The sequence below is a fragment of the Haliotis rufescens genome, unplaced genomic scaffold (genome assembly GCF_023055435.1).
Source record: "Haliotis rufescens isolate VD_foot unplaced genomic scaffold, xgHalRufe1.0.p SCAF_82, whole genome shotgun sequence".
Classification (NCBI taxonomy): domain Eukaryota; kingdom Metazoa; phylum Mollusca; class Gastropoda; order Lepetellida; family Haliotidae; genus Haliotis; species Haliotis rufescens.
This window is the reverse complement of record NW_025964375.1, coordinates 1276262-1303576: the sequence shown is the minus strand read 5'-3', so window position 1 is coordinate 1303576 and position 27315 is coordinate 1276262. Positions and strand designations below refer to the sequence as shown.

The 27315-nt window shown below is 40.9% G+C and overlaps 1 protein-coding gene across 6 annotated transcripts in view; it reads left to right on the top strand.

The window, feature by feature from the left end:
* Nucleotides 1-26167, top strand: part of LOC124144394 — a 33671-nt gene extending 7504 nt beyond the window's left edge. For 2 of the 6 annotated variants that reach the window (XM_046513774.2, XM_046513765.2), the window contains exons 2-4: nt 20858-20968; nt 22090-22302; nt 23601-26167. In XM_046513774.2, the coding sequence (XP_046369730.1) occupies nt 20882-20968; nt 22090-22302; nt 23601-24473 (1173 nt within the window). In that variant the 5' untranslated portion in view covers nt 20858-20881 and the 3' untranslated portion in view covers nt 24474-26167. Of the gene's footprint in view, nt 1-10233; nt 10350-10622; nt 10760-16170; nt 17349-18618; nt 19439-20857; nt 20969-22089; nt 22303-23600 lie in introns of those variants that run through there. The other 4 variants (XM_046513757.2, XM_046513790.2, XM_046513782.2 and 1 more) reach the window with 4 other exon arrangements.
* Nucleotides 26168-27315: the final 1148 nt, after the last annotated feature.

The window sequence follows — 27315 nt, the reverse complement described above, 5'->3', positions numbered from 1 at the left end:
TTACAGGCGTTAGTAAGCAATCGATGCCCACAAATGTCATTCACAAATGATGGTAGCCGGATACTCCAAATGGCTAAATTCCAGCTCATCGAATAACACCGGCAAGTCTAGTGTTGTTATCGACATTGTAAATACGAAAAAGCTTAGGGCATTTTATGTGCACTATATGTACGTCTTTTCAAATAGCCGTCTCGAACTGGGATGTTATGTCGTAATGGTACAACAAACGACGCCCATGCTGACATGGTAACTGATTACCATCTCGAAGGAATGAAATGCGTTTGAAGGCTTGATTGTATTTAAGTAGATATATAACGTACTAATGGAAGGGAACGTATACAACCTTTACGACCTTGTGTGCACATGTTATAGTAGGATTAAACAGTGTATCAATCAGCTATTTACACATTATTATTTGTGTTATCCTAACCGTGCAACATCATAACCGTGCAACATCATAAATTGGTTCCCTCTCTCTCTCTCTCTCTCTCTCTCTCTCTCTCTCACCCTCTCTCTCTCCCCTCCCCTCCCTCTCCCTCCCTCCTCCCTCTCTCCCCCTCTCTCTCTCTCTCTCTCTCTCTCTCTCTCTCTCTCTCTTTCTCTCTCTCTCTCTCTCTCTCTCTCACACTCTCTCTCTCCTCTCCCCTCCCTCTCTCCTCCCTCTCTCCCTCCCTCTCTCCCTCTCTCTCTCTCGTTGGTTTTGTCAACCATCTCGCGTTCTTGTTCTCTCTACTCTGTATCTCACTCTTCCTTTGTCCTTACTATGTCTTTATATGTGTATAAGCTATTTACAAATTATTATTTGTGTTACCCTAACCGTGTAACATCACAAATTGGTTCTCTCTCTCTCTCTCTCTCTCTCTCTCTCTCTCTCTCTCTCTCTCTCGTTGGTTTTGTCAACCATCTCGCGTTCTTGTTCTCTCTACTCTGTATCTCACTCTTCCTTTGTCCTTACTATGTCTTTATATGTGTATAAGCTATTTACAAATTATTATTTGTGTTACCCTAACCGTGTAACATCACAAATTGGCTCTCTCTCTCTCTCTCTCTCTCTCTCTCTCTCTCTCTCTCTCTCTCTCTCTCTCTCTCTCTCTCTCTCTCTTTGGTTTTGTCAACCATCTCGCGTTCTTGTTCTCTCTACTCTGTATCTCACTCTTCCTTTGTCCTTACTATGTCTTTATATGTGTAGCTGTCGCTGTCCCTGGCAACTGAATCGTGACAAACATGTATAATTCAGTGCACCCGGACTTTGTCATGAGTGAAATATGACCCGGTGTGCGGGTATCGTGTCAAAGGCCGTTGCACTTCAACGAGGATCACGAGGTCAACGTCGACCCGAGTCGACAAGCGGGTGTAGATATACACAGCTACAAACTAGTTTCGTTTGTACATTCAGTCAACTCTGCTTTCATTGTACAATGCCAGTTACTGCTCATTAATGGGATAATCTGTTTGGTTGTTGATTTTGTGTCTAGTCAAAGAATGCGGATGCTCTACGCTGAAGACACAGTACGTTTATATCTCATTTTAGAAGCCCCTCTAAGCAGGTCATATTCAATGTTTTATTTTCTTAAGCTTTAACACAAGCTTACAACGGATGTTGGAGATTCCCGGCCTGACACCCTATTGATTCATAAAATTCATTTTATAAAGTTTGAAATTAATTGCACTTTTTCCTCATGTGTACAAGATTTTTAAATAAATGCGACAAAAAAAAGTTTTTTGGCTTATAATGACAGTCACTGATGACAAAGAAAAGCGTATCAAAAATACTGGATGGTGATGTTTAGATTAACCTTAATATACCAGTTATATAAACGATCTCTTCATTAAGATGTCTCTTTCGAAACATATTCTGTAAAAGGTCACTCGATATACAAAGCCCATAAAAATTGGCATTTACATTAATGGCATTTTCCAATCAGATCTAGAATTGATGAATTATATATGTCATTCCTTTCAAATGATATGGTCACTGTCAAAGTCAAACATTCCGAAACGGTTTCAAAATATAAAATGAAGTATGCATCACTGACGAATTAAAATTAACTTGTTACTTGTTGCTAGTTAAATATTAAATTTCGATATATTTGTATAAGTATTTTTGACATAACTAAACCATCTCCTCAACATTCTCTTTATAAACTCATATAGTATTTATATTCAGAGATCAACGAGTCCTAAGGGTTTACTATTGTCATATGATCCCATGAACATTTTCCATTATGTCTATCAGTTGACGCACCATGGCAACCATATTCCTGTACACTAAACTTTAGATCAATACAGTCAAAAGGTTGGACTGGCTATGCTTCACTGGAAAACACAGACCACCAGGAATCTAATCAATCGCAGATCCTGTACATTAAGGACTAGACTAGCGCCTATAGGAAGTATATGATATTAGATTCGCGCGACAATTCAAAACTCCACAATTAGATTGCTGTTAAACAGCTCGTGTCATGAGTAATCAGTACATTATAAGTACACTTTAACAATAACTGTTACCTGTACACGAACTGACATAGTTGAGGCAGTTCTTGTTGGTATGCCATGTTTGAGGACCGTAGATGGGTTTTAACAGTGGATATTGTTTAGAAGCTTGTGTGGTGTCGGTATTCGACTGATTTACTTTAGCCATCAAATCACATTTAAGTAATTTGAGTCTACGAACCACCAACACACGTACCTGTACTGTAATTCATGTACTACAGTTCTATGCTATGGTGAAATAACTCGGGTCACTCTTTTCTCGAACATCTGGTGCCATCGTTGATTTTCAGTGACCCATTCATATATTTGCCATCACTATTTTGCATTGCCCAACGGAATCTTTTTCGTCGGTAGATTGAACAGATTGTTCTTTGGCGTGCACATTGTATGATGGACGTACCAAGGAGGCTACTCTGGTTCAATGTTTAACCAACCGCCTCCGTGGTCTAGTGGTAGAGCGTCCGCCCGGAGAGCGGAAGGTCCGGGGTTCGATCCCCGGCCGGAAAGCCATACCAGACGTTAAAAGATGGTACTTGTTGTTACCCTGTCTGGCGCTCGGCATTAAGGGGCTAAAACGAGGAAAATAACTCGGGGGGCAAAAGAAACAAATATTAAATTGTACAATTAAACTGCGGCATGGTATCTCAGTGAGCTAGCACTATAAATCGGCATCAGTCCGGACTAGTACAAGCAGCCACACACACATGCACACGTGCATCCACGTCGCTATACATTGCACGCGACGTTAAACCCGATTTCACCTCACCTCAATGTTTGACCGCTGCCATTGTGCAGCTGTTGCTTGGTTCCGACCGCCCGACCTATGGTGCCATCATGTATGTCTGAAATATGCTATCGTATCTGATGTCATGAAATGATGTTCACTCTATGTAATTTTATGATTCAGTGGAGCTTACATTCATCATCAATACAACACATCTACAGCTACAGAAACGTGCATATTGATCCCTGAGATCGGAAACGGTCACACATGGCACAAACTGATGCAAACTTGTTTATAACATTAATGGCATCGATGATTATATCTCAAATGTGTATATATAAAATGTCAACTCGGGAGAATATTTAATTAAAAATCAATTATCAATGTAAAAGGACTCTATCTTCAGCACACCACGTATTTCAATTTGAAATATTGGTATCATTGTGACATTCTTTTTATTGTGCAAATTTAAATTACTATAAACTGGTATCGACGTTCCGTATCATACAATATCCCACTGTATGATGCATTGCCATGTGTGTGAAAGCATCAATGACATGCGTGCATGTTGCAGTTGCGGACATGACAATGACATATTTTATTCACAGTAATTAGAAATGTTCAAATCATCTGGGAGTGTTTAATGGGGTTATATTACCAACGTTCCTGAGTTGTTGAACAACCCTCAGTTGAACAATTTAATTAAATTCACATCGCAATGTGTGACTACTACATTCAAACTACTCTGTTTTCTTCATGCATTTATGAACATATTTTCGAGTGTTCTTCCTGCTGTATTATTAAGGATCGGGTTCTTTTTGTGAAAATGGTTTATATTATTATTATTGTTGTTGTTGTTGTTGTTGTTGTTGTTGTTGTTGTTATTATTATTATTTATTACAGATTAAAATTAAATTAATTAAAATTAAAAATGCGTCACCATCATCATCATTAAAAGAGGGCTTTTACATGCACCTCACATATAACTAATATGTTGATAATAATTACCTTACTATTTACATGTTTTGCATGTTTAACGTGCGGCATGTAAACGTCACATGGTGCATGAGAAAATAACTCGAAGGGCAAAAGAAGCAAATATTAAATTGTACTGTAGATATATTTGCAGAAATAGCAAGCACTATAAACAAAAGACAAAAAAACGTATACACCCATGTGTGGTGGTGGCTCATAAGAAAAACAAATGAGTCAACCTTCTTTTACCCCTCACCTAAGAATACCAAGGGCACCAAAGGCGTGTGTTATTTTTGACCAAAACTGTTGGCTTGTTTCAATATAGTGTATTTGTCAGTCAAACTATGACGTAGCTGTCTTTTGGGTGACGTTGACATCTATCACCTTCAAACACAAAAGGTTGTTGGCTTTTAATCGGTATATTTTCTTTTCTTCATAAAAGAAAGCTGAGATTTGTTTTACGTCACATTTCAAATTGACCATATGGAAGGAATGTTAAAGTTTTCTCACATTTGTTATAACAGTATGGATGTAAGTGAGTTTGAAACAGGACATTGAAAGTAGAAGTATAATAAAAAGCATTTTTATATAATAAAATGTCATGTGTAGTAAAAGCCTAGTGTGCAGTTTTCTTCAGAATGACAGAGAACTGGTCAACGTGACATGTTTGTACTCACAACTGCTCGAGTAATGTACTTTTCAATTATCTAGATGGTGATGATGGAAATAGCACTACTTTCGATGTAAACAGACAAAGAAACGTTAAAAAACTGAACTTTGGACCCGTTGGATCTAAAAGTGTTACAAAATGGTTGAGAATGAATCGCCCATAAACAACCAAAACAATGTCCTGAGTAATTAACGTGTATACTACCCAGATCAATGGAATTTGAGTTCGCAGTGAAACTTTGGCTGCACATGCTAACCTACAAAGATAAGGATATACAATGAACGGTGTACTGTTTATTCACACCCAAATCGTTGGACAGTAGCATGCTAATATTAAGACTACAACAGAAACAACAAGATATTGGTATGATACATCAAGGAACAACGCCTGACAATGTCGCAAGGAGTTTTGGCTGTAGCCGAATGACAGTCACCTGGGCCATGGTCCGATTCAGGCAGACTGGCGGAAGAATGACAGGCTTGGGACTGGCAGACCTTCTGTCACAACCACCCAGGAAAGCGCTACGTATATTCCGTCTGGGGAATGATATTATCACTTTGACGTCATCAGCCGAGCCAGTCATCCTACAGTGGCGGGACAGTGGCTAGAATGTGGCATCATTAGTCCTGCAATACGGCATCATTAGTCTGTACAGACACGCCCGTTCTGGTGATTTAGGAAGGAAACATCATTGGACAGCGTTACATTGACCAATCTCTCTACCTTGTTTTAATATCGTTCCTGCAACAGAGCAGGTCAGACCGTTTCAACAAGATAACACAAGGCCCTATGCAACATCTTGCCTAGGCCTGCACACTCATCAGTCTTATCACCTATAGAACACTTGTTCCATAAAAGTAGAGCACGAATAGGTCCCCCTTATAACAAGGGTCAGTTAGCTCAGACCTTCCGAGAAGAATGGTGTTGACTCCCATTTCTTGTGATCAGACGTATCACATCTTCTTCTCGTCGTCCAGCTGGGGTGTGAGTTTATTCCAGTGGTGGGCACACACATTACTGACTGACAATTGTGACGTGTCACCATGTAGTGGTTACAATGTGTGAAGCTCGTTTCTGGTGTCCCCCGCAGTGATGATGCGGCTTAGAAACATACTCACTCACTCACATGATGCGTTATGACAGTGGCGTTCACGGACCAAGAAAGTGAGAGACAGAGTCGGTATTTTCTGCTGGTCAGCAATATTTTCTGATCATGGTCTACTTCACGATAGTTCTTCTCTCTTTGTAACAGTTTACCATCATCTAATAACTCACTAATACATACACATATTCTATAAGAATAAATATGAATATTTTGCGTTTTAATGTAAATGTAATAAGTCAACGCCAGAGAATAACCAGTCTCGACTTTCCACCTACATAGATTCCATTGGGCGTAAAAGGCAAAATAGTAGTGACAATTATATGGATGGATCACTGAAAATAAGTAATGACACAAGGTGTTCGCGAGGATGTCTTGCCCTACATGTAGCCCCCGCCACTCACAAATTGCATATAAAAGTGATTGTCTGCTGCCTGACGCCGCAAAGCAGTACTCCTGTCAGGCGACGACGGCCTGTGACGACGACAAACCTGACGATCAAGTGATGGATCTGAGAATTCCGTCACAAGACAGCACATTTATTAATTTTGTTGAAACTAAAAATGATGTTCATTTTGAATTACGTCTACAAGTGCAGATATTCTGCCACTTATAAGAAAACAAAAAAGTTTAAGAAATAGTTTCGTTTTGAAACACAGCTGGGGGTAGTAACAATATCTCAGCGCAAACATGTCTTTGGTCGTTGACTCCGCATAATTGGCTAAAGAAAATATACTTTTATGGCATTGAACCTAAAATATAGATATATCAAATCTTCCGTGCAGAGGTGTGTCCCTTGGGGACGCCAAAATCCTATGCACTGGGTTCTATGCAGTAGGTTCGAATCTATGCAGTTCTAGGATTGTCTGCACCATAAAGTGCTCATGGGTTTCAGCAAAGTGGTAAACGTCTGAGACCTGCTTCACTTCGGGCTTTCCTCCAACATTAAGCTGGCACACCGTAAAATGACTGAAATACTGTTCAAAGCGGCATTAAACCCAACTCACTCACGTAGTCAGTACGGTGGTTTGGAATGTCTGTAGCTAGTGATGATGTTCCCGGTGGCGGTGATGGTTGTGTGGCGTATGTTAGTCCTCCTGTTCTCAACCTGGAACTAATATCCAGAATACTCCGGTCGCTTGACAATACAGATAGGAAATGTTCACAACAAAGGTTCATTGTTGTGGCCAGGTGCGATTGCATATAATCTATACTGTAATGAATATTCCACTGTGAATATGACAACAATTGTATGAAGTATCTGTCACACTGGATATCGCTTTCACCACATTAACTCAAATCATATTGTTCATACATGCCTGGAGCTCGGCTATTGTCTAACGAAAGTGTATTGTTTCCTTAACTCTACAATGTTGGTCATATCTTCCTATAACTGAGTAAGAGGTGAGCGATTTCAGTTGAGAACTTGAACAGTGTATTTGTTCGATTCCCGACATGGGTACAATGTGTGAAGCCCATTTCTGGTGTTCCCCGCCGTGATATTGCTGGAATATTGCTAAACGCGGCGTAAAACCATACTCACTCACTCACACACAATCTGACTGAAGTGTGTTATAGTCGGTATACAGCATACACTGCCATGATTTGATATTTTTAATGATTTCTCTTGATTATGGCAAGGGTTTTGTCGCTTTCTTTATGGACAGGGGTAGACTCAATTTGGTTACAACAGTTATATAGTTTTGTGTTTTAATTATACATTGTTTGTCTGAACATATGCAATTGTAGATTGCAAATAAATCGTGTATTTCCGTATTATTTCCCCTCCATTCGTCACCACTCGCATCTTTCAGTGACCTACAAGACTGCTCGCTCCCCTCGAATTATTTCGAAATTTGTAAAACTCTCGCATAAATGGGAGCTATCGTAACACAACCAGCATTAGATACTTACTGAAAATGTTTATGCAAATTTATTGTAAAAAATATTATGGGTTTTAAATTACCCCATTTCACCTCAGCAATTGGGTACACCTCAGCAACTGGGTACATACCTCACATAGCGTTACCCTTAACACGTCATGTTTCATCATGAGGTGAGGTGAGGTGAAATGTGGTTTATCGTCGCGTCTTACGTTTGTGTGTGTTTGCTTGTACTAGTCCGGACATATGCCGATTTATAGTGCTAGCTCACTGAGATACCATGCCGCAGTTTAACATGAATACCCCACTCAGACACAGTATACTGACTCCGAGCCGACCAGTCCTTGTTTTAGCCCCTTAATGCCGAATGCCAAACAGGGTAACAACCAGTACCATCTTTTAACGTCTTTTGGTATGACGCGGGCGGGGATCGAACCCCGGACCTTCCGCTCTCCGGGCGGATGCTCTACCACTAGACCTGGGAGGCGGTCTGTTTCATCATGAGCACCACATCAAAGGTACACATACACTTCAGTTTCAGCATTTAAGTGAAGAGTACCCTTCTAAAAATCAAACAATCTACCCATATTCATTCATACAGGGTCACTCCAAACAGAATTATTTCACCACGATTGACTGAATCTGTACCCGATACCGCATTCTAACAACACTGACAGTATTGGTATTATGCATTTTCAAAATATATTTTTGACCCTAAATTTAATATTGTGCTTATATGATCACTAGTGTCTCGTAGGCCTTAATGGCCGGATGTTGCAGTCATTGCATGCTATACGTGACACTTAACCACACAAACCTTCACGTTCTCCTCCTCGTCTTATCCCAAGCCGAAACGCGTGCCACCAAGCGTAAATAACTGCAGTTCGCGCTTAGCTGCCACCTACTCTTGTCGTGTTGTGTTCTGGCTGTGTTGCTCTGGGTGACAAGATAAAACAGTACAATTGTGGTAGATTCAGCGTCATGATGTGCTTCTGAGTGAGTGAGTGAGTATGGTTTTACGCGGCTTTTAGCAATATTCCAGCAATATCACGGCGGGGGACACCAGAAATGGGCTTCACACATTGTACCCATGTCGGGAATCGAACCCGGGTCTTCGGCGTGACGAGCGAACGCTTTAACCACTAGGCTACCCGACCGCCCCCATGTGCTTCTGAAGGACGTTGTGACCTGACATTGAATCCTGTGTCTGCAGTGTGTGGAACGGATAGCTGATTTCTGTAAACGTTGTTTCCATTTTTTAGGATGCAAAATATATTTTTGTGTCTCAAAACTGTTTCGTTTTTTACGAGTCAATGATCTCACTTAGAACTGGGAACTGTGCTTCATGTGCTATTAGTAGATTTTATTCGAGCAAGGACAAAGCCTACGTGAACATCCGGGACTGTTACACTTATTGAAATACAGCAGGACAGTGAGATGTGTAATGTTCATAGAAACAAACACATCCATTTAAATGAGCCCCTGTGAGATTCATGTTGAAAATCTAAACCGGAGCTATAGCACTACAGCAAGGGTTGGGCGAGGGGGAATTTTATGGTTACTAGACTGTGAGATATAATACAGGAAATCCCATTCGACAAGGATCTATATCACAGCGCAGTGTAATCATCTGAACAGGCAGTTGTATCAGCAGATCATGTATGTATGGTATGTCAATCGATGATGACACCAAGCAACTAAGCATTTTACTTGAAATATCTCCCTTTACTCAGTGTGTGGCCAGAAACTGATTTCGTTGGATAGTTATAAAACGGTGAAATATTATTCCTATACGTTCTGTACTTTGGTCTCTGACACCCATAAGATACCCGCATTAAAACGTATGTCACGACCCTATCGCAGACTGCAGACAAGATGATACGTATAGCTCTTTGATAAGGCGGGTTAGATTAATTTACATTTTTGGCAAAATCCCTGGGAGTTTTATTGTGTCTCAGTGGTCTATTTGTTGTGTACCACTTTGTTCCAATGAATCATGTGTTCATTTTGTGTGCGTTGACCTTTCATCTATTACCGATCAAGCGGTATTACTTTGAAGTGAGTGTATAATATGTTCCCCCAGCCAAACACAATGTTGTAACATTATATTAGAGACCTTTGTCTAAGTTAATACTGGCACAATTTCGTTTCGTGTCTTTCGTTTCGAGTGTTGATTCAGGTTTACGCCACTTTGATCAGTATTTCAGTTTTATGAAGGCGTGACAGCTAAATGGTGAAGAGGGGCGATCGGGGAGCCTTGTGGTTAAAGCGTTCGCTCGTCACGCCGAGGACCCGGGTTCAATTCCCGACATGGGTACAATGTGTGAAGCCCATTTCTGGTGTCCCCCGCCGTGATATTGCTGGACTATTGCTAAAAGCGGCGGAAAACCATACTCACTCACTCACTAAAGTTGAAGGAGGACCCTAGAGATGCACGTTAAGGTTGGGAAGTTGGAAGAAACCCAAGGGCCGACATATGGTGGCAAAAATTATCCCGAGCAGGTAACTGGTAAAGTTTTCTGAAGCTGACACTTGATATTTCACTGCAGTGAACATAACACTTTGACGGAACTATTGTCATACAAGAGTTACCTTCCCTTAAATTGTCTCCCTTTATCGCAAGTGTCCAGTCCCTACACGTCATTTTTACGTTAGTTCCACATTGACAAGGCAAAATAATGACATGGAATGTCCGCGGTTTTTCATAATGATCAAATACCTTGGCAATATGTGCTTCCTACGCCTGAAAACATGCCCACTCACACTAAATTTACATCTGCTGTCGATATGTATTGACACGTAACAGCAGATTGTGTCAGCAGCAGAAATTCGCGCAGAACACTCGGGTTGGAACCGGATTGTTGCGGGATCAGAAAGAATCCTGTCCCAACGGCCTGTAAAGTTTACCTGAGGTTCGTACATTTCTCGCACTCTGCAGTTGGTGATGGTGTTTGCCAGATGCTTGGCAAAATGTTTGGATTAAATGTTGTTTTATTGTATTACATTCGGGGACATTATTCAGTGTATTTATACCTCTTGTCATTATCCCGTTATTGTAGGCAGCCGACGTATAGCTGAGGACTTCTAATTGTTTAATAAAGAGACATTTTCTCGGACTGATGATTTCGAAATTCGGAAATGTGTTCATTTGGATCGTTCCTTTGGGAACGGTAGTGTCCGAATGCGTTCACTGTATTTCCATGAAGACAATACAATTCTTCGTAAATTAATATATTTGTATATATATCAACAAAGAATTCCTGCTTTAACCTCCCATATATTTATAAAGTTAGACACAATCATACCAGGACATGCAATCAGTGACGGTCAAAAGTAAGGGTCATTTGAGCCAGGGGAGTCATTTGGGCCTACGATGGTGGAGTGGTCTGAGCCGCGCGGAGTGATCTGAGTCTAGGCCCAAGTCACTCTAGAGTGATCTCATCCCAGGGAAGTGTGTTGGGCCTCCTCCGCTGTAATAACTGTAATACTGTTCAAAGCGGCGTTAAGACAAATTTGCTCATCCATATGCGAGAAGGCAGGAATGTCTAAATTGAGTCCGATGCAGTTCCCTATTTTAACTTGTACCCGAGTTGTACCATATATTTCAGACGGACACTTGACTTGCCTTTGCATGTGTTTGTGACGGGTGCCATCGATGGGGCAAGATACTCTCACCATTAAGATTGAACCGCTCTGTGATGATGATTCATAAACACCTGCTAATGATAAAGTCGGAATCGTAGAATCGACTCTGTTGTTAGCAGAGATTTCTCATAAATATTGAAAGAGTTTTGTCGCATTTCTTAACATACAGTGTGCAGGCCCTGTTAATCCGAAGGTTCTCGTACCCAGTATATATTCCTTTGTGCCACATAATTACAATGTATATTACATAAAATGTCTAATGATCAGGGTTTCTTGAAGGGGTACGAGACTATATAGCCATATCATATTCGCTACAGAACTGGTGTTTGTATTGACATTTACACGATTTAAATGTCACAGCTATCATACAAATGAACACAAAATAAAAAAATACGGTAAACCCACCGTTGCTTTTCCTGACTCAGCAACCAAGCAAACTGTACAAGCTGTGCATTTTCTGACAAAACAACTATCACGATTCAATAGCACTGAATTTTGGGTCGATGAATTGCGAAATCCAGCTTAAATTTAAATGATTTAATATTTCCTGAGCAGGTTTACAGGTTATGTACATATAGAGCGATGTGCGAACGTCACGCGTGTTTGCCACTTAGATACCGATACCGATCTACTTGTCAAACTCTGTAACACAATACATGCACACACGATTTAGTTGCCAGCATCTTGTAGGCTCAACATGCGCCAAATGGATCGAGTGGTCAAGCTGGCTGTGTGTCATCGTACCCCGACACGAGTATTTTCAGACCTGGGATTACAAACATTATGCAATAGGACGGACGAGGGTGTGTACCGGGCATCCGGCTAGCGCACACTACATCAGATATGTGGTCGCCTACGCGTTGAATAGTATGTCAGTCTTTGACCTGTAGAACAATTTAAACAGTAATCTTTTCATTTCTTTAATTATAACTTTCCAGACTTCGCCGTTTTATTGCCTCAGTCAGTGAATGCTTGCCTAGCTATAAACTGTTGCACAAATTTAGAAGCAGACAGTTTTAATGATTGACTCATAAATTCTAACCGCCGCAAAGATAAAGAACAAATATCACATCCTAGTAACACATTATTGCCGTAAGAGCAAACAAGGGTGGTCATAAATTGTGCCTATGCTTATGTCGTTATACTCCGGGAGCGTGGGTCTTTGCAACCTTTGTTACCAGTATGTTATGATTCGACGACTCACAGGCAGCCATCATGTATAATATAGACATACTAGTGCCATCAGAAATTAAAACAAGTTCTACTCACTTTAATCCGAAACAACACCTGGTCCATTGTCTTCTCAAATACAAAATGGTTTAAAATGGCATGTAACTCACACAAATATATCAGTGTTAAAAGAAAAGATAGAATTTTCATTTGGAACCGCATTCTTCACATCCCATCTACGTGCGTACTCTACAGACCTTGGCCCGTTTGCACAAAACTATCTTAGCGTTAAGACTTGTGTAGTATAGGTGCATTAGCGATACGCTCGACTTGTGAGAGTGAGCTTTTCTCTGCTACTCAGCTTCACTTTAGGAGATATTTAATTGAATAGTGAGGCCAATAGTAATGTTCCGAATATACGCGGAGCAAAGTCGTAATGTGGTGTCCAGCAATAGCCGCCTGTTGACTGGTCCGCCGTGAAGCGGAATATATGTAGTCGTGAAGCATGTCAGTTTTGCCTGTGATGAGGTGAGGTGACATGGGGTTTAACGTCGCGTCCAAGATTATTGCACTTATATAGCGACGTGCATGTACGTGTGCGTGTTTGTGTGGCTGCTTGTACTAGTCCGGACTGATGCCGATTTATAGTGCTAGCTCACTGAGATACCATGCCGCAGTTTAACATGAATACCCCACGCAGACACAGTATACTGACTCCGAGCCGACCAGGCCTTGTTTTAGCCCCTTAATGCCGAGCGCCAGACAGGGTAACAACAAGTACCATCTTTTAACGTCTTTTGGTATGACGCGGTCGGGGATCGAACCCGGACCTTCCGCTCTCCGGGCGGACGCTCTACCACTAGACCACGGAGGCGGTTGCCTGTGATGAAGACAGGATAGGGATGTGTCCGCGGTGCTTCATATATGGTTTTTACCAGTCATAATATCAGTTGTCTGCCAGCTCCTGAGTCAGCCGCAGGGAATGCTGTGTGACAGCTGTGTTTGTTGTGGTGTCTGGGTTGACACTGTTTACTACACAGCTCAGTCGTATCATGCCGTGTTACCGTGATGTGCGAGGAAAGTTCAAAATGGAGTTTTGTTTTTCGTTTGTTGTTTAACGCCGCACTCAGCAATATTCCAGGATATATGACGGCGGTTTGTAAATAATCGAGTCTGGACCAGACAATCCAGTGATTGACATCATGAGTATCGATCCACGCAGCTGGGTTACGATGACATGCATCAACCAAGTCAGCGAGCCTGACCACCCGATCACATTAGTCACCTCTTACGGCAAGCATAGTCGCATCTTACAACAAGCATAGTCGCCTCTTACGACAAGCATAGTCGCCTTTTACGGCAAGCATAGTCGCCTTTTACGACAAGCATAGTCGCCTTTTACGACAAGCATAGTCGCCTTTTACGACAAGCATAGTCGCCTTTTACGGCAAGCTCAAAATGGTGCAGATGGTGGTACATTACCACTTTGGTGATACACGCTGCGGTACGGTGATTATCCACTTTCCATTATCCGGAGTACTATATTTCCATTCCATTATGATCAAAACACATTCGTCACTATTGCTTTGTTTGGAAGTGGCGACACCAGCTCACTTCCTCTTATCACAAACTTAGAACACAATTTCTCTTGCGCGTAAGCTTGAAATCAACAACCAATCCAAATACCTCTGTTGAAGATCGCTTTGGATATATACACTGAGCCCTCCATGTATCTCAACGAATGAAAAGAGTGTTATACGTTATTGTTTGGGTGGAAAAATTATGCTTTCCAAAGTACTAAGTAAGTGTGTTAGTGAGCGAGTATGGTTTTACGCGGCTTTTAGCATTTCCAGCAATATCACGGCGGGGGACACCAGAAATGGGCTTCACACATTGTACCCATGTCGGGAATCGAACCCGGGTCTTCGGCGTGACGAGCGAACGCTTAAGCCACTACGCTACCCGACCTCCCCCTAAGTAGTAAGACAAGTTGGGGTGGGGTGGAGGGATGGGGGTCCTTATTCTACCGAAAATGTTTCGGTTGTGTTTGCGGTGGCACGCAAAGGTTGAGACGAGAAGTGGGGATATTGCTGCTCGTTTGCATTTGATTCCGATTTGACGTCCATGTTTAGTATCGTGCCATTCAAACCGTCCTGAAACGACCCTCGCGAATGGGTCCAGTTGATATATATTATAATAGAATGGAGACATACTAAACTGGATAATCGACGATATTGATATAAAGATTCATAACAAATCTAGTTTCCACTACCAACGAGCAGAGCATAGCACAACTAAGGGCCGCAACTCTGATGAGTGAAACATTACGGCGCCATAGACCACAGGGCCACTCTTGACCAAGTGATATATGTAGTGGCTATTGTAGATTTAATAAACATTACTTTTATCGATTTATTCTTTCAAAGCATGTCTTTTACAATGGGAAAAGGTATATTGTAGCGACATAGATTAAAGTTTGAAGTCAACCCACCCCTGCCTTCAGTGGCTATTAATACACACTTGAAAACAAGTTGAATTTTCATTACCTTAGCAATATTTATTGTAAATAAAACATTATTCTACCTCAATTCGATCATGATTTTATATAGCAAGCTGCATGCACGCGTTTGTGTGTGTGGTTCATTGTACCAATCCGGACTAATGCCGGTTTTATTGTACAAGCCCACAGTCGCAGTTTAACATGGGTATCCGTCTCATTTAAAGTACACTCCGAGCCGATCAAACCTTATTTTATCCTCTTAATGCCAAGCGCATGGGAGGGTAACAACAAGTACCTTCTTTTAACGTTGTTTGGTATGACGCGGCCGGGGGTCGAACCATCAACCTCCCGCTCTCCGGGCGGACGTTCTACCACTTTACCACGTAAGTGGTCGTTCTTATGCTGGGAACAGACAGCACTCGTCTGGTGTTTCTCTTGCGCAATACGGCATTAGTAACACGATATAACGCTGAGCCCAGGTGTGTACCAGATGGCTGGCGATAACAACCTTTATAACAGACGAGTCTCGTCTGGGTCAAATCTAGAATATAATACACCCAAATTACAAAAACTAACATCCGACATATTCCCTCATATTACTTTACACATCTTATGAATCTTCCATGCAGTTCTTTTCTTACCGCGGATCATGTCACTGGAGCCACTCTGATCAATAGTTTTGTCTTCAACATATTTCTACGGAAGCCGGGAGCCTTTTCAGACCATTTGTTGTTATTTTTGTGTGTGTTTTTCTCTCGAAATACTAAGATATCTCAAGATACTAAGTTGAAATTTTAAGATTTAAAATTGAAATTTCAACGTATGTATCTTGAAGTTTCAACCTAGTATCTTGAAATTTCAAGAACCAAAAACAAAAAAACAAGTGGCCTTAAAAGCCTTCCGTACATTTGACACATACAGCAGCCAATTCTAAGTGCTACTCGTTCTGAACGTTCGATAATTTTATTGCAAATGAAAGCATGGCAGATTTAGGGCCGAGTCATTTATTATCCTTATAACGAGGCGACCGTGTTCACTCTGAAGTCGGGTGGGTTTCGGGTAAACACACGCATGACAATAGTAGGCTAACAGCTTTAAAGATAAGAGATCCCGGTCGTGGAGCCGGCCGATAAGGATCATGTGTCATACCAGCATATTTTATGCACCACGCTGAGTGGGCTCTCACATGGTGACTTACGACAGCCTCAAACGATCACAGGGATGTAACCTAGATTTTCAACTGTATCACTCGTTCCCTGTGGACGTACCACAGTGTACAGTGGTATCCTGTGGATGGATAGCCGTATTTAGCAGTCCACTGTGGTAAGGCAGAAGGATTTAGCGGTCCCTGTGGACGTACAACAGTGTATAGTGGTATCCTGTGGATGGATAGCCGTATTTAGCAGTCCACTGTGGTAAGGCAGAAGGATTTAGCGGTCCCTGTGGACGTACAACAGTGTATAGTGGTATCCTGTGGATGGATAGCCGTATTTAGCAGTCCACTGTGGTAAGGCAGAAGGATTTAGCGGTCCCTGTGGACGTACAACAGTGTATAGTGGTATCCTGTGGATGGATAGCCGTATTTAGCAGTCCACTGTGGTAAGGCAGAAGGATTTAGCGGTCCCTGTGGACGTACAACAGTATAAAGCGGTCCACTGTGGACGTACAAGTATATCAACCCGTCCCCTGTAGGTACAACTGCCCCTGTACCACAGTATGAACCGCCCATTTGGATGTACCACAGTATGAACCGCCGATATGGATGTACCACAGTATGAACCGCCTATATGGATGTACCACAGTATGAACCGCCTATATGGATGTACCACAGTATGAACCGCCTTTATGGATGTACCACAGTATGAACCTCCTATATGGATGTACCACAGTATGAACCTCCCATTTGGATGTACCTCAGTATGAACCGCCTATATGGATGTACCACAGTATGAACCTCCTATATGGATGTACCACAGTATGAACCTCCTATATGGATGTACCACAGTATGAACCGCCTATATGGATGTACCACAGTTTGAACCGCCCATATGGATGTACCACAGTATGAACCGCGCATGTGAATGTACGCCATTGTGAACCCGCCCATGTGGATGTATTGCGCATTAACCGCCGATATGGATCGATAATTGTTCGTGTGGGATAGAATATTTTGATTTACCAGAAAGGTAAGCATGTTTAATCAGTAATGTTGAAAACCTCTTCGAGCAAGTAACACAGTGATACCTTAACAAATGTTATATTTGGGATAACACCTTCTCAGTAAAGTACAAATTCTGGTTCTATTTTTTTCTTCTAAATGCCATCGTGTACACACAGTGATATCCTGTTTCCATGACAACATCATAATGTTGACAGAACCGTGGTCACATGTGAGTCGGAGTCACTATTGACGGAATATATGGAACATTCACGTCAAAGGCGTTTCGTCCGTGTACACAATTGTCAGCCTCACCAGCAGTTCAATATTCCGCCGCGAGTTTGAATTGTTTGCAACTGTAAAATTCAGTTAACGGATGAGTGGCTTGGGGGTTTGAATTTCACTCAATAAACCGAGCTATTGTGTTGAAGACGGGGTAGGACAATGGGCTTCGTGTCACGAAGTCCTACACGTATTTTAAACCACGGGATATATGGATGTGCGGGCACACCTGAAGCTCATGAATACCACACCCTGAAACATCGCTTATGGCGAGCTCGCCTTATTTCTCAACCCGGTGCATCTATTTTATTGTGCTTATTTCTATGTTTGTTATTTTACGCTGCAATCCACAAGATGCCTGCGATGTCACTGCTGCCTGTATATGATCGGGTGTGGGCCAGACAAAGACCTTAGTGTTTGATATTTTCAACATCGTTTCACACAGAGGGGTTATACTGACACCGAGTATGAGAACCAGTAGCTGCTTCACGCGTGTCCCAGGCGTCTCGGACCTCGCACCTCCTCAAACGTGCCATTATCGTGGGTTCGAATCCAAGATTCACAATTAATACGTCAGCATCATACCCTACCTCGTAGGTTTCACCAAAGTGGTAAACATCCCAGACTTGCATCACTTTGGACTTTCCTTCCAGTTTCTTTCATATTAAGCTGGCACAGTTTGATATAGCTGAGCTACTGTTTAAGGCGGCGTTAATCCAAACGAACTCTTTCATTCATGACGTCGCTTTGATTAGAATTCCAGTTATATCACGCTGTGTCATCTAAATATGGGACGAAAGCCCGTAGTGTTGCACCACTTTGATAAAACAGACGAGCACAAGTTTGGCACTGACAAAGCTAGAAACATAATCGTGGCGAACTGGGATTCGAACCCATAATTATAGGTTGAAGGTGGGCCCAAGGGACGCACAGCAAATTGCGGCGCCTAAGACGACTGGGCCACCCGTTCCCCCCAATTCATTCGCGGCGCACTGGGTGCACTGTCCCCAACAAGGTAGCGCTAACCTAGATAGGGAAATCCCTATTGTCTCGATCTAGATGGGACGTTTAACATTGAAATGAATACATGTCGACATTGTTATTCAGTAGCACATGCACAGACTCGAAGTGTTTATTTCCTTCACCTCTGTTTTAACCTGATAAGAAGTAAACTAATAACATCACACAATCAATAGGATCGTCAGCATGTGCAGTCTCGATTTATTATTCAGTGCATTTTTTATGCAATTTAAAAGATGCATGCACATTTGAAGAGATGTAATAGGATAGTCGCCGTGTGTCGTCATAGGCTCAATACACTTTTTGTTTCGGATCCACCACCGCCGGCATCGGCACCGGCACCACCACCACGACCTCCCTTTGTAGCATGTGGTAGACAGTAAAGTAACCTCAGAGAGGATTTTAATATTTTGGACCCCTCCCTTTAAAAAATGTTGGACCCGTCCTTACGAACGTCATTATTGTGTTGTCCTCGGTTCAGTGCACTGGTTATGCTGATCGTCATTCATAGACACAAACACTTGCAGAATACAAAGCAATGCATAGCAGGCAGAAGGGTGGATGTGTATAGATGGGCGTTGAAAGGGAGCTGGTTAAACCAGCAATACAAAAATAGAAAGTCGTGGGAAACATGTGTCATAAACCGTCTTGGTAGAGATAATACATTCAAGCACGCATGAGCCTCTAAAAAATGATCTTGTTGTGAGTTGGTCAGGTTTGACGCCGCTTGCTTTTGTAAATGAGAATTTGTTTGACAGTACTTCCGTCGCATTGCGGTGTATTAGCTGGGTGGAAGAGGAAAGCGAACAGAATTGTGTAGGTTTTAAATGTTTACCACTTGAAACTCACCGGTGTCGTGCTGACAAACCAGTGACTATATATTGGTCAGAATCAACTACATTGTATCTTATCTGGAATACTCATTCCTCGTTTCATACTGACGCGTACTGTCGTAATATTGTTGAATATATCATTACTTGTATTCTTCCACTGTTGCATCATGTTGGGAAGGATAGCACCAATTATGCTGAAGACAAACGTCCCCGATGAAATGTTTGACGTCATTAGCAAATAAGCGTAACAAGGATCGATTCAGATAATATATATTAAAACATGTCTTTTTATGTATTGTTATTATTACTTGTTTTGTTTGTTTGTTGTTTAACGTCGCACTCAGCAATATTCCAGCTATATGACGGCGGTCTGTAAATAATCGAGTCTGGACCAGGAAATCCAGTGATCGATATCATGAATATCGACATCCAAGTCAGCGAGCCTGACAACCCGATCCCGTTAGTCGCCTCTTACGACAGGCATGGGTTGCTGAAGACCTATTCTACCCCGGATCTTCACGGGACACTCGTGAAATGAAATAAAAACAAAACAGATAATAAAGTAACGGATTTATCATATCTATAATTACAACAGAAAGAAATAACAATAGTTTGCTGATGGCAATGCGTTTACATTCAATCAAGTTGAAGACAGTCTTCCTTTTTTATATCAATAATGCAATAACACAGAAAAAGTATAACAATGCTTTGTTTGATGAAATCTACAACAGTGGGTACCGACCTCTGCTCCCTGAATGCATACACTTCCAGTGTGTTGCAATCGGACGTCTCGCGTTGAGGCAGTAACGTTAACTAACCTCCATGGATGTAACATACTCTGCTTGCTAAATATTTGCCATGATGTGATACACTGACTTGTCAAACTCTACTTTTATACCTTTCATTGCGGCGGGATTAAAACAAGGAAGTGATAGACATTAACACATTTTACTCAGTCTACTGTTAATTGCATTGATCTCGAAAAGAAAATTCATTGATACAGTCTATTAACACTTTTACTCAGCGTAAAAGACCCGCTGATATTCTATACCGGGCAGTGACCCAGCGTCCATCTGGTTTGATTGAACATCAATGGATTAACACATAAATTGCACTGATTCTACACAGGGATGAAACTGAGGATGAAGAATAGGATTTCGGTACATTTGGGGTTAAACCAGAAGCTCTGTTACATTCTTGTGTTCATTTCATTGTTTAATGTGATGTGTGTATGTGTATCACTGTTTCCACCCATGTGCAGAGAACCTGACATGCGTAAACAAATCCAGTATGTGTCACAATATTTACATAAAACACGCCACTTTATTAATGCGAGCAAGAGACACTCGCTTTCATGTCATGATGTACATTAAATATTAACAGGGCTTCGTGTATTTTGCAGGTGTTGGTGCTACCCTCCAGGGCAATGAAGCAATACTTTCGGTATTTTCTGTGTATCATCGCAGCCTGTGCGTGTGTGTGTCTCCTCTTCATTAATGTGCCGTACATGCACGTAAGTGATATCTATTATTTAAGGTGTGAAGAAGACCCCCTTAACATCTTTGATTCATCCTATTTACGGTGTATCTTAACACTGTCATTCATGTGACGTAAAATAAATTATGTTTCAGGAATACAAAATTAAGTTGTATTAAGATAATGCCCTCTGATCCACTTTATCATTGAAAAGGTTGTAAAAATGTTTTAAATTTTCTGAGATTTCGATCTCAATGCTAAGTAAGTAAGTAAGTAAGTAAGTAAGTAAGTAAGTAAACTGCAAGGCAAAAGAAAGTATACACCCATGTTTCATGGTGTCTAAAATGAAGCAAACAAGAAAAAGATCACTCGATGGCGATGTATTTGATACGAGTGTTACAGATGTGTTTTGGATCTTGTTAACGTCTGTAATTCCTTTGTTAAATCTAATATTCAAGTGTATGCTTTCTTTTCCTGGCAGTTTAGTTTTCCTCCAAATTATCCTCTACAAAAAATCTATTACTTTACTATATAAAAAGAGGCAGATTGGAAATATGTGGTATTCCATTCTATTTATGGCAAATATTCATTGAACTTCGAAACAGGAAGGTAACAACACGAAGAATGGTACTTCTTACTACAAGACAAAACATCACCAGTTTTCCGGTAAAATTTGCACCTTGAGATGCAAAACTTTTCACTGTGATAAACCGAAAATAGGTTTCTTTATTTCAAATGACACCAACATATCTTTAACATATCATCTTAAAACATTAACATCAAACTGTCATTTTCACTTTTTCGTTATGGATTATGATTAGACCTTCATAATATAGACATTTGGGGAATAAAGTGATCAGCATCTCTTCCAGTTTCATTTCTTCACTCACTTCGGAAACAGGGCAGCCTGGGAGTGAAGTGGTACCAACATCTTTCTATTTGGGAAAAATAAAAACATCAATCAATAAGAAGTGTACTTCTGTAAGATGCCGTACTGGTCAACCCACTGATTTTCACCAGTTCTTTCCTTATTTCATCAAATTTTATTTTCAGTTCTGACTTCATGGCTCCCAGCTTTCAATTTATAATTAGAGGCGACTTAGATTAAGACGATTTGTGAAAAGAATTCTTAAATCTCTTTTTATATTTCTTTTTCAGAATATCTCCCCGTCTGTATATTTTTATTTGACCAATTCATCCTCACAGCTGATAACCAACATAAGTGCACGTGGTTCCAACATCCCTACCATCGCTTCTACTCCGATTCCGTCCAAGACTGTGTCACCTCAGAAGACTTCATCAGCAAAGCCCAGTGTCAGCCTCACAACCCCCAAGCCCACGCCACCCAGGCCAGTGCCCAAGCCTTTCAAGGTCAGTAAACTCACTAGTTCTGATTGTACACTACAAGAGGCCAAAAGTCATTAGTAAAACTTACAGAAGTTATATAAGCCTTACCTAATTACTTGAAGGGGCAGTGGTCGAAATAAGAGTATGAATGCAATTTTTTAAAATGGTTTATAATGACCAGTCATATGGTTTCTTGGCTTCCAGAATTGATCTTCTTTTAAGCTCTATTAACAGACATATGCAGGGTCGAAACACACATAGAAAATGCACGACATGAAACGTTTAAAACATCACCTTGCCCATTCGTTCCACGTTGGATTGTGTGCCATTGAATCTGGTGGTGACTAGTAGCACAACATGGACACACACCATCTACTAATTCTCTCTCAGTGAGGAGCGTGTCGTTCTTTTAGTTATTCAAAATCATGCTTCACACTCGGATATGATGACACGAGGAAAGGGAAATGTAATTTGCTTTTGTGGTAGATACTATAACATTGTTTCTTAACAGTTCTGATCTTTCCCACAGCTTTTCAAAGGACGATAACACTAAATAAATTTAATGATACCAATTCTGAGTCATTTGTCGGATGCTTCACTCAATATGTCTTGTTGCGATGGCTCATTGAAGTTTTGGTCAAACAAATTTTATAACTATGTATCCGGTAACGAGAAGGACCAACCATTTAACTTTCTTCTTACACCAATAACAAGTCTTGCCGAAAGCTAATCAAAATATTTTTCCTTTTAAAATGAGACATATGTTGACCTTCCTCCCGACGTTCCTTTCTTTGCCAGGGCGGTCGGGTAGCCTAGTGGTTAAAGCGTTCGCTCGTCACGCCGAAGACCCGGGTTCGATTCCCGACATGGGTACAATGTGTGAAGCCCATTTCTGGTGTACCCCGCCGTGATATTGCTGGAATATTGCTAAAAGCGGCGTAAAGCCATACTCACTCAATTTCTTTGCCAATTACTCTGCTACTTGTAGTAAATATATATTGATCAGGGTAAATGAATCTAAAAGGTCACTTGCTCCAATGAAAGTTCTGTCACTGAGGCAGATATGTTAACTTTCAAATAAATACAGACCATTTTTAGTTATATTTTCCTTTGGATCCCTGACAACGTTGATTCGGTGACGTTTGAGTCATTGAATCATATCTGTTATTCCGATTCCTCTCTTCACCAGAGAGAAGTGTCGTATGGGAGAAATTAATACATCTGACATAACATAATTCATCCAAAGGTGTGTGACTCTTCTCTTGATTTTTATATTTTTTTAAATAATTGTAGTTGTAATTTAAATGACGATTTCATTGCAGCGGCCGCCTTGCTATGGAGGTAAAGTTCCCAAAGATAGATTTGATGTATACAACAAATCGGAGCCATTGGAAGTTACAGTTGTCACAGCTTATTTCAACTTGGGACGATTCCAAAAAGGATCTGGAGGCTTTTTTGACACAAATCTTTACATGAAGTGGGCGAACGTATACCAATATATTAGAAGCCCATTTGTGTTTTATACCGACTCGCCGGAAACTGCTGAAAAATTCAGAAAGATGAGAGCAGGGTACGAAAATATTACAAAGATTTTACTGGTGGAAAGAAAAGCAGTGTGGGCTTTTGATTATGTAGAACGGATTAAAGCAATTTATTCAATACCGGGATACCCTAAGCACCACCCGAACACAGTTGTGCCTGAGTATTCGTGTGCCCAGCACGCGAAGTATGCAGTCGTTGAAGAAACCGTCCAGAAAAATTACTTCAACACGACTTATTTTGCTTGGGTGGATATAGGATATTTTAGATATATCGTTGGACGGAACAAAGAGTTTGTGATAGTAAAACCAGCTGATTTCAACGAATCTCGAATCGCGTTGAACAAAGTGTACGATGTGAGTATGGACGTGAAAGTGGACAGTATTTTCAAGGGAAATCGGGTGTGGCTTGGTGGAGGGATGTTTTTCGGGTCCAAGTACACACTCCCGACTTTTATAGCCGACTATCGACACGCAGTTGAACGTTACCTGAATATGTCTCTTAGTAGCACAGATCAACAAGTGATTTATTCGATGAACACTATCAAAGAAAAGCCTTATGTGAGAAGACGGGTGTCCATACAGGCATATTCCGCGAACGTTGCCGGTGATTGCTGGTTCTACTTGGGATTCTCTTGTTACAGAGAGTTATCATGATCACCATATATAGTGCTATATAAAATGATCTTAACTGTATCGTTAAAATGATTATGCTTGTGTTTTCAGTAACTGATGTTCTCCGTGTGATTTAGGCCGACTGTACCTCATCGCCGTAAATTGGTGACTTACACGGATGGCTTCTGAGTATGATGTGCGAGTGAGTGAGTTTGATTTAACACCGCTTTGAACAGTATTTCAGTGTTACTCGGCGTGTAAACTAAATGTGGGAGAAAAGTCCGAATTGATGCAGTCATACAAGCTTTTATAAATCCCCGTAGCACGGGTATGGTGCTGACAAACCAAGGTTCATAACCGGACTTACTCTTGGATTCGAACTAGGATTCAAGCACACCTAAGGGACGCAACTCTTCAGTGGGAATTCCGGCGCGTCTGACACATGTCTAATTTCCCAGGACCAAATACATGTTGTCAGAACAAATTAAGCTGGAGACAAGTGGTTGTGACCTGTCTGATATGCGTATTATTGCGCCCAGGCTGTGACTCTAAACATTTAGAATGAGTGAATGGGTTTGGGTTTGGGTTTTTACGTATCATTTAGCAATATTTTAGTAATATCAAGACGGGGAACACATGGGCTTTGGGCTTTGGGCTTCTTCCTTTTAAGCCAGACATTGTAAAGAACATATACACTGGTTGTCAAACAATTCATTAAGTCCATAATCATTAAATAGTTGTTTTCACAAAACAAATCTATGGGAGTTTATGGGCAATAATAAAGGTCCATTATGAGCGATAAAATTGAATAACATATTTGTCAGTTTGGGGATTTCCTCATTTGTTGCAATATTATGACAAAATATGACAATCAGTTTATACGTTTTAATATACAGTGGTTCTTTTTCAAATTGACCGTAGATAATGAAATGTGGTGTTGATTTTGATGAAGACCAGCTGCAGTCTTAATACTTTATATATGTACTCTTTCATTAGGATATTTATTTTCAAATTCCAAACTGCCCAAGTCATACATTAAAATCGGGACAATCATTGTGTCACATGTGTCACATACAATATAAAGGAGTTAATATTTCGAGCTTTCTTTAATGATGCAAACAGGTGTTTTTTGCATTTCCCAGTAACATTTTAACTATTGTGAATACCCGAACATGTTTCTCGGTAAGGTAGCATATGTGATTGCTGTGAAAATAAAGATTATTAGAACAAATAACACCATCTCTCGCTGGGCATTGTTCATATAGACAGAGTACATATAACGACTGGAGCAGTCCATTATTCTATATTATGCTTATTGCACCCCCTTCCTTTTTTCGGAGTCATAATGGGAAAAGTCATAAAAGCTATTTAAGCAGTATAAATGGATTTATGTTGGATGGATGGGTGGTGGTAACTGAAGAAAATGTTAAAAGTCCACCTTAGTAAAATCTAAACATGTTTTAAAGTTAAAATTCTAAACATGCTTAGATTTGGGGATGTTGCGTTTAGGTGGTGTTTAGGTCGTGAGACGATAGCTCATTTCATGTGTTTAGACCTAAATGCGTTTAGATTGTTTTAAACGAGTGACCATTATACAACTTTTACTTATATTCTGATAAACCAACAAATGTATTTTCCATTTTTTAATATTTTAAGAAACGTTTTGTGAAAGGTGTGAATCACTGTTATGAAGATGTATATATTGTCAAATTGGAAATAAAATTATTTTTCTCCTACTTATGATGTAGACATATCCTTGTAATATATCCCATCCAACAAAACGTTTGGGCCTACTTGGGGTTAATGTGGGCTGGGAAATAGATACTAAATTGGCAACCATATGTGACCCCGTTTTGGGTTTGTCCAAGGCTCCAAATGGATCCTGAGTGGACAGACATGTATAGCTCGTATGGGGCTTCGATGGGTTGGGTCAGTGAAGGTGTTTCTGTGTTCTTTTATCATATGCAACCCTTTTGTAGCATCACTACCTCATATATTCACATGTGTATAAAAGATTGAGGTTTATATATTCCATATATATATATATATACGTGTAGCATTATTCAGAATACAAATACTTACATACGATAAGAAAGAGTTTGGAAGCAATGTTAGCCAGGGTGTCGTTGTACAAAGCGATCTCAACGCTAAGGTGATCGTAACTCCCATACCTTAACATAGACTTACGAGAGTCGTAGCGCTTAGGTTGTTTTGTACAACGACACCCAGGACGCTAGGGGGATCAGCTCCTATATCTGTGCTTGTAAACCTCTGCAGCTTGAGACCTTTTCCCAAATGTAAAACAGTTTAGACTGTTTAGCGAGGCGACTAAACATGCCGTCTGAAACACTTTGAACCGATACTAAAGAAAGAGAGTGAGTGAGTGAGTTGGGTTTAACGCCGCTTTTAACATTATTCCAGTTATATCACGGCGTGTCAGCTTAATGTGGGAGGAAAGCCCGAAGTTTACCACTTCGGTGAAACCCACGAGCACGGGTTTGGTGCTGACAAACCTAGAAACATAATCGGGGCGAACCGGGATTCGAACCAACAATCATGGGTTTCTGGCGTGCCCAAGGGACGCAACTCTGCACAGCGAATCGCGGCGCCTTAGACGACTGGGCCACCCGTGTCCCCCTAAAGAAAGAGATTGTGCACTACCTTTACCAACATGGCGGGAGGAGTCCGGTAAACTGCTATCATACCACACTTTGTTTCAGTTGGTTGCTGTGTTGGACATCTGATTGCATTTTATAACGTCATGACAATGAAATGACAAGGAGTCCGATTCACAAAGCGTCCGTACATGTAACGTAGACAGAACGTAAGAGTTTACCATCAAAGTTGAGATAATTTTGCTATTATTTACGACCAACCCACAAAG